Source organism: Symphalangus syndactylus, chromosome 2 (genome assembly GCF_028878055.3).
Source record: "Symphalangus syndactylus isolate Jambi chromosome 2, NHGRI_mSymSyn1-v2.1_pri, whole genome shotgun sequence".
NCBI classification, from domain to species: Eukaryota; Metazoa; Chordata; class Mammalia; order Primates; family Hylobatidae; genus Symphalangus; species Symphalangus syndactylus.
In genome coordinates this window covers 8,951,056-8,970,139 of record NC_072424.2, presented here as the reverse complement: position 1 = coordinate 8,970,139, position 19,084 = coordinate 8,951,056, and the positions used below count along the sequence as shown (strand labels likewise).

The window sequence follows — 19,084 nt, the reverse complement described above, 5'->3', positions numbered from 1 at the left end:
CGGCCGAAGGGCCAGCCCGGTCAGGAGCACAAGGCAGCGGCGCTTCGGGAGGACCAGGGCCGGCGCGTCGGCGTCCAGCGAGGCTGCGCAGACTGGCTCAGGCCGGGCGCTGCCGCACTGGGCATGCGCCGACCCGGTCGGGCGGGAACGCCCCGCCCCGCCCCACCCCACCCCGCCCCGGCTCCGCCCCCGCCCGCTCTCTTGCTTTTCTCAGGTCCTCGGCTCCGCCCCGCTCTAGACCCCGCCCCACGCCGCCCGCCCCGTGCCCCCCGGCCCCGCCCCCGCGCCCCGGATATGCTGGGACAGCGCGCGCCCCTAGAACGCTTTGCGTCCCGGCGCTCGCAGGTTCTCGCGGTCCGCACCGTTTGCGACTTGGTGAGTGTCTGGGTCGCCTCGCTCCCGGCAGAGTGCGGAGCTCTACCTCGGGACGGTGGCAGCCTCGAGTGGTCCTGCAGGCGCCCTCACTTCGCTGTCCGGTGTGGGGCCGCCCTGACCCCCACCCACCCCGGGCGAGCTCCAGGTGCGCCCGAAGTGCCTCTCAGGTGTTGCCCAGCCTTCCCCCGGGCCTGGAGTTCCTGGGCCAGGCTGCGCTGCAGTGACTGTGGCCTGGTGTATGGCGGGGGTCGTGGCAGCCCCTGCCTTACCTCTAGGTGCCAGCCCCAGGCCCGGGCCCCGGGTTCTTCCTGTCCCTCCATGCTGCCAGCTTTTCCTCCGCCAGCTGCTCCAGGAAGCTTCCAGAAGCCCCTGCGCGGGCCTTGGCTTGCAGCAACCTTTTAGCATACTTAGGCAGAGTCCCATATTTCCTTCCTGCTGGAGGCCAAGTTCTAGGGGCCTCCTGGTTACTATGGCTGGTGTTTGTGTACATCGTACCCTAATTGTATTCATCAACACTTAGAGTAAGCGAGGCTCGCTGGAGAGCCACACACACTGGGCACCGTAATGTCGGTGATAACACCGCAGAGGAGTTCTGATTTCGCACTCCTGGGTTCAGGACTCCTGGGTTCATCACCAGGGTTCAAACACCACTCAGGGTGGTGTTTGCTCTCAGTTGCTTCAGCTGAGTAGCTGGCTTTCTGTCCTGGAAAGCAGACTTTGTACATGTGTGTGCAACCTTTGCCTGCTGAGACCATCATCAGACAGGGAAGCGGCTTGGTCCAGAGAGGGGTCACCACAGCTGTTCTCAGTAGAATGTTAACTAGAGAGAGTTAAGCACAAAGAGCTGGGAATTAGACTGGTTATTTACATAGACATCCAAATATAAACCTAGAGAGTATCTGTTAAGTCAATCTCTCCCGTCATCTCCCCCATCCCTGGGCAGGTGTCTAGGAGATGGTTTTGTTATTTTCAGGGCCCTCTCAATGGCTAAAACACTCTGGGAGATGAACAAGATTTTAAAAACCCAAAGCTTAGCACACCTGGTGGGTGGGGGTGTGAAAACTTTGAAGGAAACCGCGTCAAGAGGCTGGCTGATTGTTAACACCACGTTAACTGAGAGGGCCAGGATACTTGGCGGGACCCGGAGCCTGACTGCAAGTAGCAGAGGAGAGCTGGCCTTGCTCTGCCGCGTGTCTGTCTTCCTGGGCCCTCCGTCTCGGGTTAGAATTTGAATAGTGGAGTAGTGTCTGCCACAATCAGGGGCCTGGATGAAGTAGACCATCAGTACGGAGCTATACTCAGGTACTTTTCAATGTATATATTTTCATTAAAAAAAAAAAAATCTGGGCCGGGCACGGTGGCTCACGCCTGTAACCTCAGCACTTTGGGAGGCTGAGGTGGGTGGATCACCTGAAGTCAGGAGTTTGAGACCAGCCTGGCCAACATGGTGAAGCCCCGTTTCTACTAAAAAGACAAAAATTATCCAGGCATGGTGGTGCGTGCCGGTAATCCCAGTTACTTGGGAGACTGAGGCAGGAGAATTGCTTGAACCTGGGAGGCAGAGGTTGCAGTGAGCTGAGATTGCGCCATTGCACTCCAACCTGGGCGACGAGAGTGAAACTGTGTCCCGAAGGGGGAAAAAAAATCTATATCAAAATAAGGATTTAACTAATAGTATTAGGCACTACTTTAAAAAGGCTGCTGTTAGTAAGGTTGAAAGAAATAGAGCCCTAGGTACACATTGGGTAGCACCTGTTCAGCTGCTCAGATTCTTGAACCTTGTTGAGGTCTTACTTTGATATCACCTGGGCCTTACTTTTCGTTGTTTGGGTTTCCTTTCCAGGTGTCTCAATCAGGGCCTCCTCTGTCCTTTTACAGGGAAGAAGGGGGTAGGAAGGGCCTGAAAAAGAACTTGGCTTCCCCCATTCCCCCCTCAGAGTTTGTTCCTCTCCAGTCCTCTTCCCACCCTTTCTTAGGACACCAAAACCCTGACTCTTTCAGTATTTTATAGTAAAATAAAGTTACTAAATTGTCCTGTTTTGCAGAGGACACACATTTAGGAGCCAGTGATTCAAACCTTCCATTTTTCTTTTTGGTGTTAATGCTCTTTTCAGTATATTCTCCTTGATAGAAAAAAAAAAATGGAGGCAAAACTGAATTTTCTGCATTATCTTTTCCTTTAGCATTATTCTTGTATTTGCACTTTATTCAGACCCCCTTCCCCAGCATAAAGTTCCAAGTCCAGATCCACTTGCCCTGAGGTTTTTGACTTCCATTTGGGACTCTAGTCCCTCTAGGGGACACATCGAGCCTCCCAGACCCTGCAGGGCCCTGTGCTCATTTGGCTCTTGGGCTGTTGCTACAGTCCTTCCTGACCCTCTGTTTCCTGGGACAGGTAGTTTTTAATGCAGCTACTTTCTGAAAGAGCTGGGGTCTTACCGCAGAATATTATTTTATTATTTTTAGAGACAAGATCTTGGTTTTTCACCCAGGCTGGAGTGCAGTGGTCAGATCATAGCTCCCTGCAGCCTCAAGCTCCTGGGCTCAAGCGAACCTCCTGCTTTGACCTCCCAAGTACCAGGGACTACAGGTGTGTGCCACCACTCCTGGCTAATTTTTGTTGTTTTTAGAGGCCAGGGTCTCCCTATGTTGCCTAGGGTGGTCTCGAACTCCTGGACTCAAGTGATCTTCCCTCCTAGGCCTCCCAAAGTGCTGGAATTAGAGGCATGAGCCACCATGCCTGGCCCTGCAGGATATTATTTAAACCAAACCTGAAGGATTTAAAATCGGAGAAGACACATAAACCATAACCTGACCGTGGGGTGAGAGTGGTCTTTATATAGACACTCATGATGCACAAGCCAGCCCTATGCCCCACTCTTGTTTTGAAGTGAAAGGATTTATCTGGGAGGGAGGAGGTTTGAGCTGTGCAGAAGGGTCCTTGGTTGGCATGAGGATTTTGTGAACCTATGCTGTTAGCTCTGCAGGCCTGTCTTGGGCATAGGTGAGTAGAAGCTGGAGACCTTATGTTGTGGACCAAATGTTGCAGGATGTGTGTTCTGTGGCTTTTCATTAACTGCTGCATATCTGCTGGTTGGTGGAAATAGTCTAGTTTTCTTTTGACTTAAAAAAATTAACAGTACAGCTTATATCGGAGGGCTGTGTAGTTTGGGGAAAACTAATGAATATAGTATGGAATGTAATGAATGACTGACTTATTCATAGAGCTATTGAAGTGATTTACGAAGAGGAAGAAATCATTTTTGTGACTTTGTTGATCTCTGAAGTATTAGGGTGGCTTTGGCAGCTATGGATCACCCGTAAAGCAGTCAAACACTGAGTCCTGCCAAGGTGCTCAGTCCTGGCAGCAAAGCCAGTCTTCAGCAGCCTGCGCTCCCGAAGCTCCTCCAGCTAAGTAGCTGAATAGGCCGCCCTGGGGGCCGCCCGTGGGGGTGCTCTGAACGGTGAAACTTGGTTTTGACACCACAAGTTGTTTTCAGTTAAATCAGTGGCTCAACAGCAGAGCAGGGTTCTCCATGGAGGCCTCATGTCCCCTTCACCTCACCTGGAGGTAGCTGTTCTAAAACCAGTAAAAAACTCTACAAAAACATTTTCTTATGGTTGTTAAATTAGTCATAGTGTGTGTAACCATGAAAGGAATGGTGAGAGCGCAATAAATGCCTGTTGTGTTCACTCTCCTACTCCTGAAAGTTTCTTGGTAGAATAATTTCCTACCTGTGATGCTTGTGAAGTCAGCAGTCTCTCACCCAGCCCTGCCACCCATTCCCAGAAGTCTGGGCTGGGGGACACCGAATGCGTAGTCCACCAGCGGCATGGCTTGTAAAAGGAGGCACTTGTTAAATCTATTGGTTTTTATTGTAGACATCGTTCTGCCAGTCGCAATAATATGTTTATGGACATTTTTCTGCAAGCACAGCACGGGTGGAAGTTTTTACTGACAAACTGAGTCATATGCTTAGAGGTTTAGAAAACGCTTGCCTTATTGACGGATCAGGCAATTCTGGCACGGGATGTTCAGAGATATTTAGGTGGGAGAAGAGAGTGAATGAATCTCAGGGCAGAGAAGGAGATGGGGCATTATATGTTGAAATGCAATAAATAATTGCTAGTTATTTATCATTTGTTTTTAAACTTTTAGCTACATTGTACTCCCCAGGCCAAAGGACTCCGGTGGGCAGCCGGGGATGTCATGTTCAGGTGTCTGTCCTGCTTGTGTGGGGTAAGAGCCACTACCCGAATGCAGTTCCAGCAAGACCTGACAAGCCACAGCCCCTTGAACCTGTTGCCCTCCGTAAAATGGGATCTTCACAGGCAACAGCGGAGGAGCGTTTCTCTGAGGGTGGCCTGGGCCCTCTGCGTCAGAATTACTGTGGGTGCTGGCTAGAGAGGTCTCTCGATTACAGGGCCCCATGGGAGACCTACAGGACCAGAACCTGGGGATGCCAGGGGATTCTGGCAGACCCCAATGCTTGAGCACCTCTAGGGAAGGCCTTAGGATCCTCTGGAAAGTAGCACTCTCCAGCCCAGGCAAGCTCCGAGTCCCCCTTCCAGAAGGATCCATCGGCAGTTGGCATTGCTGTAGGTTGTCTGTGCATATGGGTCTGAGTACGGTTTTGTAACTCCTGAGAGACGTGAATCTCTTCAAATTGCAAACCCAACATGTTATAGCATTCGAGTTTTCAGTTTTGTGGTTATGACAAGATGCAGATGTTACCAAAACTTTGGTGTTAGTTTTACAAATAAATGTGAAGCACAGACAGCCCATATCATATTTCACCCCTTCTTTCCTTTTGAGAGGGTTGTCTTGTTTTTATTCCCCCCTGGGTCAAGGCGTTTTCCTGGTCTCAGGTGAGGGTTAACTTTCAGAGGCACAGCTGAATACATTTTGTGGGACTGAATGGAGCTTTTCTACAGGAAGTGCCAGAGCCGTGTGTGGGAGTGATGCTGTTTCCTAGCTGGGTCACCCTGGGCAACTCTTAGCCCTCCAGGCACCTCCCCATCCAATGGGTGGGGATGATTATGCTTATTCTGTCTACCTGGGTAAGTGTCGGCACACAAGACAGTAAATACATATTTTTTTAAAAGTAAAATTTCTATCCACTACATGGGTAGAAATTTTAATTTGGAGCTGAGTCTCATGGAAGGATGAAATGAGAAGACAGTGAAGAACCCTTTCGAGCCCTCGTTTTCCCCCAGTCCAATCCGAATCTTTATTTTGCACATTTGCACACACCCAAGCCCTCACCAGGGGCATGCGCACGGTGGTCAGGAGTGCACCTTCTGGGAACAGACTGGCTTCCGTTTGGACCTGGCTTCATGAGTTATAATCCTGTGCCCTTGAGCAGAGTTACTTAACCTTCCAAGGCCAGGTTTCTCCAAAAGTAGGGCCAGGGACGGTTCCCATCCAGAAGGAGGCCTGGCGCTGAGGAGGCCTGAATGAAGGCGGCTGGTGTTTGCGGATGCAGAGTCGCTCTGTTTTGGTGGAGGCAGGACTAGAGGTGGGGCCACTTGGCCACATTTGCCACCTCTGGTGCGTCTGAGGTTCCAGAAGGTCACAGAGCATTGTCTGTGTGCAACATAAGGTTGTTCCCTATTCATTTGCTAGGTCTCTGAAATCCTTTTGTCTGCAAAGAGGCTGCTGGCTCTGCCACCTGTTTCTGTCTTTTCACAGTAGACGTTATCGAGGTGGCAGCATTCTGAAGGTTCAGGTGTGCCACGTCAGCCTAGAGTGGGCAGGTGGGCTTCGTGTATGCTCCTAGGGGCACTTGGCAGTTGCTGACAGCCTGAGACACGGTCTGGGAGCCTTGACATTATTCATCTGTTAAATTGAAAGAACTTCCCAAAGGACCGACACAGGATCTGACACGATGGCAGTGGCCAGGAACCAGCAGTGACACCAGCATGTGACAGTATTTTCCCATGTGTGACGGCCGTTTAGACCACAGCAGTGAGGGGTAACGCAGGTCCACTGGGTAAACTTGGTCAAAAATGGGAAGTCTGCAGCATTTCGTGTGTTTGTGGAAATGGGCCTTATTTTTATTTGGGGTGTCTCCTTAATCTCCTGTCATGGTTCAGCTCACCCTGGTGGTTATTCTGGGCGTGCTGCACTTGTTGCCTTGTACAGACCAACTTAGGAAAGGCTCACCACCACCCCATGAAGGAGAAGGCGCTGTGAGTGTCTTTGTTTTGCATATGAGGAACCCGGGCCTCAGAGAGTTTGAGTGACTTGCACGGGTCTCCTGGGATAGAGGTAGAGTTTTGTTTTCAACCCAGATTTATTTGATAATCAAGTGCAGGCTCATAACTACTTGTGCCAGGCTGGCTTTGCAACGATGAGCCTGAGAAACTGTTAGAAGTCCTTTAAGGGGCAAGACAGGGTGTAAACAGACACATACCTGTTTATGTAGCTAACGTTTTCTGAACATCAGTGTGACCAAGTGTTGTCTTTGGCATCGTGGGAAAAGCAACGTGCCCAAGTGTATTCCTGCTTGAAGGTGTTGAGCCGTAGCTGAGGCTGGGTGCAGTGAGGACTTGGGGATGGCAAAGCTGTCCCTGTGTGTGCCTTGTGCCTACCCCACACGCCACTAGAGAGTGGAGCGACCAGGGCGGCGGGGCCAGAGGAAAGATGGGAGGATGCAGAGGGCCAGCCATGTCCCGGGACTGCGCACACGCCTCACCGTGTCCCTGCAGGCCAGGGACCCATGCCTGATTCCCTCTGAAACATTTGCGGGACTGCGGCTACCGGGCAGGTTTCTCCAAGTGGCCCAAGGGGTGGGCATTTTGAGCAGAGCGGTGGGACTGTGGACGCGGGCACATTTGGGGACCTGGCCATAGTTAAGTTTGAGCAGGGTGTGGCAGGCATGTGGGGCTGGACAGGAAGGCAGAGCTAGCCGCTGGGGCCAGGGCCTAGGGAGCCCAAATGCTGCACTGGGTGAGGGGCCTTGTGAGTGGGGAACACTAGCCTGGCAGTGCTTCCCAGAGAAGATCACGGGGCTGGCAGGGGGCTGACTGAGGCAGAGGAGGCAGGATGGTGGCAGCAGGCCTGGCAGGGCGGGGACAGTTCCAGGAGGTATAGCTGGGGTCAACCCTGGTGGCTTCTGGTAGGAGCCGAGCAGGTGGGAGTCGCAGAGTGTGGTTATGAGGGGCTAAGTTTAGAATCGCTTTTCTTACTGAGAGAGAGGAAAGCCTTGGTGTGTGTGCTTTTCATGCGAGGGAAGCCAGTTAAAGGATCTGGCTTTGGAAGGGTAAACAGGCCCCCCTCTGCCCTGCCTGGCATCTGGGTTCTGAGGCGGGAGATTGCCCGACTGCAACCGCGTTCAGGCGAGGATGGCAGCGGTGGACCCAGGCTCATTACCGTTGCTCCCACCCCAGCCTGTCCCTGTTGGGGGCAACCTGTACGTCCTGCAGGAGTCGCGGAATTTTAAAAACCAAACCGTCAGGTGTTAGAGGTACAGTCACATCAGAATGCAAATTAGAAATAGTGTGTGCTGGGGCCTTAAACACCATGACGTGTTTCGTGGGCTGGTGTGGCTGAGTGTGCCCCTGGGCAGCAGAGATTGATGAGGGTGGCTGGGCTTCCTCCGGGCCCTGGGCTCGCAGTGGCCTTGCCTTCAAGGGGCTTCCCGTGTGGTGGGGAGACGTGCTTGTCACACCCACGCATTTTGTAGGTACTGGTGAGGGCTGGCTAGACTGAATGAGGTGAAGAGCTTGGCCTTTGTTGGGTGGGGGGAGCTTAGTAAGTGGTTGAAGACGTTGAAGAAGGCCCCTCTGAGGAGGTGGCTTTCGAGTGGAGATTTGAACAGTGAGAGGTGGCAAGGTCTGGGAAGGAGGCTCCCTGGGGATGAGTGAGAGCTGCAGGTGCCTAGATGGCTGCAGGTTGGTGTGTTGGAAGCACAGACGGGAAGTCCTAGGAGGGTCACAGGGTGGGGTGGGGTGGGGAGCGTTGAGGCCACTGTTGCAGGCCTGGATTCACTCTAGGAGTGTTAAAGCCAGGGTCTCAGCCTCCTGCAGTTGTCATCTAGTTAAAGTCGTGCCAGCAGGGCAGGGCTGTGTGTGTCTGGGTGATGGGGGATCAGATGAGGAAGTGCGTGCCACCTTCAGCACGGTGCGTGAGAGGCGTGGCGCACGGTGGATGCAGCGGGTCTTATTAGTAAGGCCTTTAACGCTTAAGTGGAAGTTCCTAGAATAATGGGGGAAGAAAAGGAATGATATATTTCCAAAAGTTACTGAATTTAGCTAGCTATCCCAAGAAAAGCCCATGTGTGCTATTCTTTATTGTGCAGAAAAATTCGTTTCTGTCACCATTGTGTTATCAGATTAAGCTGTCGAGTCAGATGGATGCTGTGGTTGTGCAGGGTGCAGGCCGATCAGCACACTCCCAGTACCTCTGCAGGCCATCAGTCTCCAGCCCAGGCCAGCCTGAGAGGCAGGCGACGTGGGAAGGGAGGGGCTTCCCACCATGACACAGGAGGTTGCTGAGGAGGCTGCTCCCATGGTGCCATTTCTGAAATAAGGAAGAACTGTTCTTTAGAAGGAATGCACAGGTTCTGAAGTTAATGTTCTTAAAGTTCAACGTTATCCGCCCTCTTGGCCACAGTTGACCACCCTGTGGTCGTCCTTGGCCCAGCAAGAGCACAGGCTCTTGGAAAGCCACAATCTGTAACCATATTCATAGGTGACCAACCATTTGCCAGGAGGCAGGACTTTCTCTGCTAAAACGGGGATGACCCAGGCAGACTGGGGTGGGTGGTTCCTGCCTCCCTCAGCTCTCATTCCAGGGTCCTCCTGGGCATCACTGCTGTCACTTTGCCACTAGCTTGAGCCCACCTGGGCCTTGAGGCAGAAGCACTCGTTTAATTTTCTTTTTTTTTTTTGGTTCTCCGGAAGCATGGGCTTGTAACCTTCCTGTTGTATTTTGCCATGAGTGTAATTAGAACATCTCCCAGAGCCTGGGTCATTTCCCTTTAGCTGGACGTGGCCCCAGCTGTCCTTGTTGCATTTTTTGGATTGTCACTCCAGAAAGCCTTCGGGGTCATGGTTCTCACTTCCTCAGACATTTTTCTCTTCTGGGTGTGGGGATCTTTTGCTCATAAGACTTCCCTTCTTTGGGCCTGAGACGCTTCTCCCCCAGCTGTGGAGATCATGACAGTTGCAGCAGACAGCTTCTTGGAAAGGTGGAATGCTCTGGTGTTGGCCGGGGAGAAGCAGCTCCATGGTCTCCAGGGGTGTCCCGGGTTCCCAGGAATCCCACGGCTCCTGGGGGAACCGCTGCCTGGGGCAGTGCTGGTTCCATGGTCTGTTGGGGTTCCTCGGTGCTCACACTGCCCCAGCTTAGCCAGTATGACTCAGGATGCTGGGACCCATTGCCAGGCTGCTGGGAGTGGCCGGGTGGGGAGGTCAGCTCTGGCACCAAGGCCACACTGGGGCTGCAGGGCTTGGCTGGAGGGGGTGCTGCCCTGTGTGTCCTGCTATAAGGGGTCGGGGACCCTCCCAACTCAAGGTGCCCTGCACACCCACACCGCCTCCTTCTTCTATCTGTGAGGCACCTGGGAAACTTCTGGACATGTCAAACCCACACCAGACTGAGAGGCGGGGTCCGCCACAGGAGTGGTTTAGTGAGGACCAGAAACGGTTTTTTAGCTGGGCACTGGCACAGACAGGGTGAGAGCCAGCCGCATGGTCCTCGCAGTCTCCCCGCCTATGGACCCCTCTCACAGGCCAGGCAAGTCTGTGGGCTCGTGGGACCCCGGCAGTGCTGGCCTCCTGTGTTTGGGCCTCTGCATCTGTGCTCTGCCCTGAGGTTGAGTGAGTGGGGGACTCGTGTCCCTCTCAGAGCTGCGGCTGCTCTATCCTCAGGGAACCTCTTCTGACCTGATCCCCACACAGACATGCTCTGCTGCCCTCTCTGAATCCTCCGCACTCTCACTTCTTCCAGAAGCTACTTCAGCCCCCATGATCTCTCCCTCTCTGGGGCCCTTCACATGCCACTGTTTTCTACTAGACTTGTATGGTTTCCATCTCTTGATGGTGGGATGCTAGATTGGATGCTCTCCAAGGCCTGGTGGGTGGTTTCTACTGGATGGAAGGCCCAGCACAGAGTGCTGGACACAGGGTGCTGTGGACTGAACCGTGTCCCCAAGATTCATAGGCTGAAGTCCTGACCCCCAATTTGGCTGTATTTGGAGGTAGGGGCTTTAGGAGGAAATTAAGGCTAACTCAGTCATGGGAGTGGGATCCTACTCTGCTAGGATTGATGGGGAAGAGAGGATCTTTTTTCTTAGAAGAGAAAGAGAGGATCTCTCCCTCCCATACCGTGTGAGGACACAGCAAGGAGGAGGCTCTCTGCAAGCCAGGAAAGGAGCCTTCACCGGAAACGGAATCAGCCGGACCAGCAGCTCTCACTTGCCGGCCTCCAGAACCGTAAGAAAATAAGTGTCTGTTGGTTAAGCCCCCAGTCTGGTATTTTGTTATGGCAGCCCAGGCAAACCAATATATAGGTGAATTACAGACTAAAGTTGTTTCAAAGGCACAAAACTCATCAAGCGATTGTGTATGAAGTTGGAATTTGGGGCTGAGGATAACTTTGTCATCAGACAGTGCTCCAAAAAGTCACTGTTCTCAGGTTTAGCTCTTGGCATCCCAAAAGATGTGAGTGTATCACAGTAAAAGATAAATAACAAACAGAAACCCAGATTTCATGACCAGAAACATCAGTGGTTGTGGGAATAGGGTACAGCAGGCAAGACAGGAGACCCCAGAGGCCAGCAGACCATGGAAAGGCCTGGTGCTGTCCTGGCCCTGGGTGGGCATGCTCTGGTAAGTGGTAGAGGAACCTGCGCCCTGATGGGAAGGAGAGACCAGCTCAAATGCTGCCAGACTGGGTTTTTAAAACCAGTCTCTACAGGTTCATTGGGATTCTTTTTGTTGGTTGGTTGATTTTTTTTTTTTTCCCCCTCCAGATTGATCAATATACACACTCTAATCCAGCCTGGATCAAAGGACAGCATGTGGTCATCTGGTTGGACACCAGCTACATCTCTCAGAACCATACTCTTTGCTGCTTTTCAGGCTAAGATAGCTCTCTGAGACTGTTTGGAGGTCTCTGTTGATTTAGGGACCTTGCAAGACATTTCTTGCTGAAAGCCCCACTGGCCCACACCTCACCAAATTGGCTTATGTGGCTACTGATGGGGGGACATAGAAAAGGTAGATAGAAAAGGTTAAATTTATTTCTGTCTAACTCACCAATTCATGCTGTGGATTGTAGATCTGCAAAATACATAAAGTTCATAGGGATTTTATGATCGTTGCAAAGGAAACAAATTGTCAGCCTTTTCCTGAAGGGTCTCGCCATTCCTAAGCTCTGGCTATGCCCCTACTTCTGGCTGTCTGTGGCCTTGCAGTGCAGGCTGGCACTGTGCCCCTGGCATTGGGCTTTGGGGGGCCCAGCTGTGCAGGGAGTGGTTGCTGTGGTGAGTACAGGTGAAGCCAGGGTCCTGGCTTAGGGCATGTGCTCTGCTTCCTGTAGTTCTCTTACTATTTAAAGTGTGGATTTCAATTCTTCATTATCTTTTATTTATTTATTTAATTATTAGAACAGCTATGTTTGTTGTTCAATTCCATAGTGAGCGTCTCTACGAATATGATTAACCTTGAGGGTCATCTTATAATGTAATTATTAATGATTGATTCTGTTTATCCTTGAAATCAATAAGAGAGGCATAATGATTTGGTCTGTAGTTGGGCGTGATTTCTTACATTTCGTAAACACAGTTCTGTGACAGCAGTTGTATCAGTTTATTACCCAGAACATGTTTGATGACTCTGAAGGTGTATGATTAGTTTTATATAATTATTGTGATATGTAGTGTTCCTTACATGAGTTATGTTAATATGGCAAATAGTGTTAACATCTCCTGCCACTAATAGTTAGGGTGGGGATGTATAATAATTGATCTTCCTGGGAGTGCTGTAATGTAAAAACAATTCAGGCTGTTGGAAGTATATTTTACAAGTGTGCATTGGGCCTTGGGGATGTTATATTGAAAACCCAATTGTACAGTTACCATGGGAACCCAATTAGAATAGATTGGTTGATTTTTTTTTTTTTTTTTGGTCTTTCATCTTGACCAAAAATCTAATGTGTTTTAAATGTTTTCATATGGAATTGTAGTCATATACTGACTTTCTATGCCAAAGTATTCTGCTCGTTTTTTCCACCTTTAAGCTAAAATAGTGAAAAGTTCTCAAGTGGATCCTTACGAGAACGTCTTCCAGAGAGAATCAGTCACGTTTTGGTGGAAAAGTTCGTGCGAGTGATGGTGGTAGAGTGGAGGTGGTGGAAAGCTTTTATGAAAAAAGAGAACAAGCATTTTCCTACGAGGAGAAACAAGAACCCTCACGTTCTTCCTTTGGTGGAGGACATGAGTGTGTTTCTCTGTTCTCACATTTGTGGAAGATGAGATTAGGTCCCTGAATGGCCCTTTTCGTGTTGTGGAGGGGTAGGGATGGGATTGGGGTGGGGGCGGAGTGGTGAGGGTGGGATCTGTGTTTGCCCTCCTTGCTGGGGGTCCTCACATTGTTTGGTCTCAGAGCCTTTTTGCACAGCTAAAACTTATGAGGCATCCCAAAGAGATTATGTGAGTTATATATTAATACCCCATTAGAAATTAACCTGAGAAATTTTAAAATATTGAGGTTTATTGTCTAAATGAATATTAGCTTTTTGCATAAATAACATTTTAAAATAAAAAGTAGCTGTATTTTCCATAAAAACCAATTAGGGAGGAATGTTATCAGTTTCCATTTTTTAAAACTTCATAATGCCTGGATGAATAGAAGACAGCTAGCTTTTCCTGCTTCATTCAGTCTGTTGTGATATGTTGTTTGGGTTGAAGCACATCAAGAGAATCTGGCCTCACTCAGGTAAGTAATTAAAAGGGAATAGTGTTTTAACAGCTTTCTCAGATAATTGAGGATATTTTCCTTTGACACTACATCAGGACTTGGCAAGTGGTAGTTTCCTGAGGGTTCGTAGCAGTGTGCAATCCGAGACCCCCTCTGTGAACTTTTTGTTCTCTATGACGTTAAAATCCACTGGTATGACTTGCACTTTGAGTGATTTCGTAGCATCTTTCATCGGCCCTGTGGAAAATGTTGCTTCATTGAGTTATACAGATCTTCCAAATATTGACGTTTCCTAATACAGTCCTAAAAATAATATTTGTTAATATCACCACCTTTCTCCTTAGAAAAGTCGTTTAGTATTGGGAAGCCATGGTGGTGGGTACCAGTATTCTAACATTTTAATCATCACTTGAAAGTTCTGGCTGGGCATACTGACTCATGACTGTGATTCCAGCACTTTGGGAGGCTGAGGTGGGAGGATCACTTGAGGCCAGGAGTTGGAGACCAGCCTGGGCAATATAGCGAGATCCCCGTCTCTCCAAAAACATTTTTTAAAAAGAAAGTACCCTTTTTATCATCAGCAGCAGATACTGTCAGTTGTGTTCACTATAGGTACGGACTGCTCATTTTTGAGAAAACATCCGCCAGATACGCAAGTCTGAATAACTGTTGTTTGTGAGTCATTCACACTAGCAAAGCTTTTGTTCTAAAATGAAGTTGGTACGTTCATCAGCAGTCTCTGCCACTTGCGGAGCCCTCCTGGTGGCAGCGTCATTCCGGTTTGTGGCAGAAGTGCTTTGCTGCGCTTCCCATTAGGTCACAGAATGTTTAGAAGGGTCAAGATTTAGTGAAGTTTGATTGCTTCGTCAGGACATTCTGAAGTGAACCTGCCTGTTGCCCTGACCGTGTCTTCCTCCTAGAGTTTGGTGTCAATATCTTGGCGCTTGCGGAGGCATCCACAGTTTTCCTCACCATGGCTTCTGTGTCGTCTTTCACCGTGCAGTGTGTGGTTAGCCATAGTTTGTGCAGGTGCCCTTTAGCAGATGGGGGATGTTTTACTCTTTTCTGCAGTCAATACGGTGGATAACTCTCATTGGTTTCCATGTCTTCAACCAATGTTGTGTTCCTGGATAAATGCCCACCTGGACTTGGTGAATTACTATTTTCATAGATTGCTGGATTTGACGTGTTGATATGTTTGTGGATTGTGTGTCTGTTCATGAGAGGTGTTGGTCAGCAGCATTCCTGGAGTGTCTGTCTGCTTTGTTAGGAGGGCAATCTTGCACTCATAAAATGAGGCCTCTTCTATATTTTGGATTAGTTTGTGTACCATTAGCATTGTCTCTTCTTTAAATGCTTCATAGGATTTACCAGTGAAGCCATTTGTGTTTGAGGTTTTCTTTGTGAAAATAACATTAACTATGAATTCAGTTTTTTTTAGTAGCTATAGGGCCATTCAGGTCATTTATTTCTTCTTGAGTGACTTTTTGGGATTTTGTATTTGTCAAGGAATTTGACCATTTCATCTAAGTTTGTTGAATTTATTGGCCTAAAGTTATTTTTATATTCCTTTATTGTCCTTTTAATGTCTGTAGGATTTTGAGTCATGTCCTTATTTTTATTCTCGATATTGGTAATTTGCACTTTGTCCCCTTTTTTTGCTAACTGGTCTGGCTAGAGGTTTATCTGTTTCTTGTCAGAGAACCAACTTTTGTTACTTGATTTTTCTCTCTTTTTTCCTCTCTTACTGATTTCTGCTGTTTATTATTTCTTTCTTGTGCTTACTTTCAGTTTAGTTTGCTTTCTTTTTTGTAGTTTCTTAGGGTAGAGGCTTAGATCATTAGGTTTTCCTTTCTTCTTTTCTCATATAAACATTTAAAGCTAAAAATTCTCTCTAAGCACTGCTTTAGATGTGCTCACAGGTAGACATGCTGTGTTTTCATTTTGATTCAGAGTGGCATATTTCCCAGTTTCCCTTGTGGTTTCTTAATGCATGGGTTATTTATTTGTACATCATTTAATTTCCAAGAATTTGGGGATTTAAAAAATATTTGGGTACTTTCCCAGTATTTTTCTGTTACTGATCTGCAGGTGAGTTACCTTGTAGTCAGAGGACATAGCTTTTATGATTTTAATCCTCCTAGATTTGTTGAGAGTTGTTTTATGGCCCAGAATATGGTCTACCTTGGTGAATGAAGAATGTATACTCTGTGGTTCTTGGGTGGAGTGCTCTTTAAATATAGTTGGGTAAGGTTTGTTGATAATGCTGTTCAAGCCTTCTATATCCTTATTGAATTTTGTTTCCCTATTCTAAAAATTATTAGGAGTATTGACATCTCCAGCTATAATGGGAGACTTGTTTATTACCCCTTTCAGTTCTTTTGGGTCTTGGTTCATCTGTTCTGAGTGATTTCATTAGGTGCATACATGTTTAGAATTTTAACATCCTCATGGGGAATTAACCTTTATTCTTATGAAATGGCCTTCTCTAGTTTTGTTGTCATATTCCTTTTTTTGAAATTATTTGATATTAGGATAGCCACTCCAGCTTTCTTTGGATTAGTGTTTTTGTGGTGTTTTTCGGTTCTTTTATGTTTAACCTGTTCTTGTCATTATATTTAACATGCGTTTCTTGTAGACAACACAGTTGGGTCTCTTGCTTTAAAAATCTAATCTGACAATGTCTTTGTAAAATTGGAGTATTTAGACCATTTACATTTAATGTAATTATTGACATGGTTGGGTTTAAATATACCATCTGGCTATTCATTTGTCATTCACCAATTTGTTCTTTTTGCCTTTCCTCCATCTTCCATAGCTTCTTTTCAATTATTCGGATATGTTTTTGAATGATTCCAATTTAACATTCTGTCTACACTATTGGCTTATTAGCTATCTCTCTTCTTTTTTTAGTGGTTGCTTTAGGATGTGTAATGTACATACTTAGCTTATGCTTATCATAGTCTGCATTCATGTAATATAATACAACTTCACGTGCAGAATAAGCATCTTAACGAAAGTATGCTTTTTCTCTCATCCCATTTTTTGTTATATTATTGCTACATATGTAATATACTTCAAAATATAGTTATTTTTATGTTGGGCAATCAGTTTTCTTTTAAAGAGATTTTAAAAACCCAGAATTTGCATTTATTTGCATATTTACTGTTTCTTGAAATCTTCATTCCTTTGTGTAGATCCTAGTTTCCATTGGGTATCATTTTTTTTACTCCTGAAAAACTTGTACCATCATTTCTCAAGTGCAGGTCTGCTGGTATCTGAATTGTCATGCATTTGTTTTTGTTTTTTTTTTGAAAAAAACCTTTGTCTCACCTGCATTCTTGAAAAAATGTGAATTCTAGGTTGACCTGTCTTTTTGCTTTTTAATACTTTAAAGATTTTGTTCCATTGTGTTCTGCCTTGCATAGTTTCTGATGATCAGTTTGCTGTCATTCTTAAATTTGTTCCTCTGTATGTAATCTGGCATTTTTGCCACCTCTGGCCACTAAGGTTTTCTCTTTGTCACTTGTTTTCAGCTGTTTGATTATTTGTTTTTGTGTTTCTTCTGCTTGGGTTTCACTGAGCTTCTTGCATCTGTGAGAACAGGTTGTGTATCCCTTATCTGAAATGGTTGGGACTAAAAGTGTTTCTGATTTTGATTTTTTTCAGATTTTGGAATATTTGCATAGATAGATAGATAGATAGATAGATAGATAGATAGATAGATGTAGATATCTTGGGGATGTGACCCAAGTTTAAACATGGAATTTTTGTTTCATATATACCTTATCCACATAGCCTTCAGGAAATTTTATGTATTATTTTAAATAATTTTGTGCATGTTACAAAGTTCTGACTGTATTTCAACTGAGACCTGTCATACAAGGTCAGGTGTGGAATTTTCCAATTGTGGCATCGTGTTGGTGCACAGGTTTTGGGTTTTGGAGCATTTTGGATTAGGTGTTCTCAACCTTGTTTTACCTCATATAAATTTTTCATCAGATTTGAGGAAATGCCACTGAATATTTCTTCAGATATTTTTCCTGCCTCCCCTTTTTCTGAGGCTCCAATTGCATATGTGCTGCTTCATACTGTCCTGTGTCTCCCTGAGCCCTGCTCATTTTCCTCAGTCTTTTTGTGTTTCTGTGCCTTGATAGTTTAAAAAACGTTATTTTCTCATTGTTGCTATTTTTTCCTTCTGCTGCATCTAATCTGTACATCATATCAATTGTATTTTTTACTTTAGATTCTGCATTTTACATCTCTATATGCTCCATATGGGCCTTTTAAAATATCTTCTATTTCTCATGTCATGTGTGGGTTTTCCTCTATCTTCTCAAATATGGAGCATGTTTATAAGAATTGTTTTTATGTCCAGTCCCCTTGTTTTACTCATCTCTACTTTTCTGGGTTTGGTTCTGTTGAATGATTTTTCTCCTGATTGTGAGTTATATTTCTCTGCTTCTTACGTGTGTGTGTTTTAAATGGGATCCTAGACATTGAGAGTTTTGTTGTTGAGTGCTAGATTATGTTGTCTTTTAAAAAACAGTTTTGGACTTTGTTCTGGTGCAGGTTCAGTTTCTTGAAATTGTTTGTATCCTTTCAAGGCATGCTTTTTTAAAAAAAAGTTTCGTTAGGGCAGGTCCAGACCAGGTTTTAGTCCAGGGATAGTTTAGTCCTACTATTTATGTAATGTCTTCATTTTATAAGGGTGTGTGTATGTGTATATATGTATGCATGTGTGTATTATATATATAGTATGTGTGTATTTTATATATATGTGTGTATTAAATCTATATGTATTACATATATATGTATCTATATGAAAAAATAAGGCAGCTCTGAGGTCTTTACCTGATGAATGTTGTATTAGGAGATCTTTCCACACTGGCTGGTGAGAACATGAAATATTCCCAGCTCTGTCTGTGCTCAGAAATTATTTGGGCTGCTACTTCTGGGGATCTTTCTTTGACCTCAGGGAGTGCCTTCTCAAGCAGTGTCCCAGTAGTTAGGCAGAAGCCACAGGGACTCTTCTGGAGATGCCTGGCGTGTTCTCTGAGTAGGCCCTTCCTCCCTGGTACTCCATCCTGAAGATTCTAGGTGTTTTGTTCTTTTTGAATTCTGATCTCTTTCCCGACTTTGGTGAGACCACCCACTGGTTTTGTCTCAGATGACCCTCCTCCTCCTCGACACAGCCTGGAGGCTGCATCCAGCCCTTCTCTGGCGGCTAGCTCACTTCGCTTTCCTTTCCTTGGGGAGCATAGCCCCTGGCTGCTGTTGGCCTTGTTCTGAAGACCATTGTTTTATATAAAAGTTGAGCACACCTAATTCAAAATCTGAAATGCTACAGCATCTGAAAATTTTTGAACATTGACATGATGCTCAAAGCTGATGCTCAAAGGAAGTGCTTATTGGAGCATTTTGGGTTTTTGGATTAGGGATGCTCAAACTGTAAGTATTTGCAAATATTCCCAAATCCAGAAAAATCTAAAACCTGAAGCACCTCCAGTTCCCAGAATTTCAGGCTACTCATCCCATACTTTATTTCGTTTTAGCCATTACATGTGGTTCTTGCTACTCTGTCATGGCTAGAAGTGGGATCCCCACCAAGTTATTAGTGGACTCATATAAATAAAAGAGAGGCCTGCTTTGCTGTTACCGGACTGAGATTGCTCAGATTACACAAAACCCTCTGGCCCTGACCCCAGACTTTTTACCAGCCTGAAGTGGGTGAAAAACTTCACTGACTACTTTCTAGGCATGTTTAAGCCTGCTTATTCTG

The 19,084-nt window shown here is 46.6% G+C and overlaps 1 protein-coding gene across 1 annotated transcript in view; it reads left to right on the top strand.

Moving 5' to 3' along the window:
- Positions 1-257: 257 nt before the first annotated feature.
- Positions 258-19,084, top strand: part of MGMT (O-6-methylguanine-DNA methyltransferase) — a 299,041-nt gene continuing 280,214 nt past the window's right edge. Inside the window, exon 1 of the mRNA XM_055245448.2 lies at positions 258-375. Within this exon, the coding sequence (XP_055101423.1) occupies positions 295-375 (81 nt within the window). The 5' untranslated portion in view covers positions 258-294. The remainder of the gene's footprint in view (positions 376-19,084) is intronic.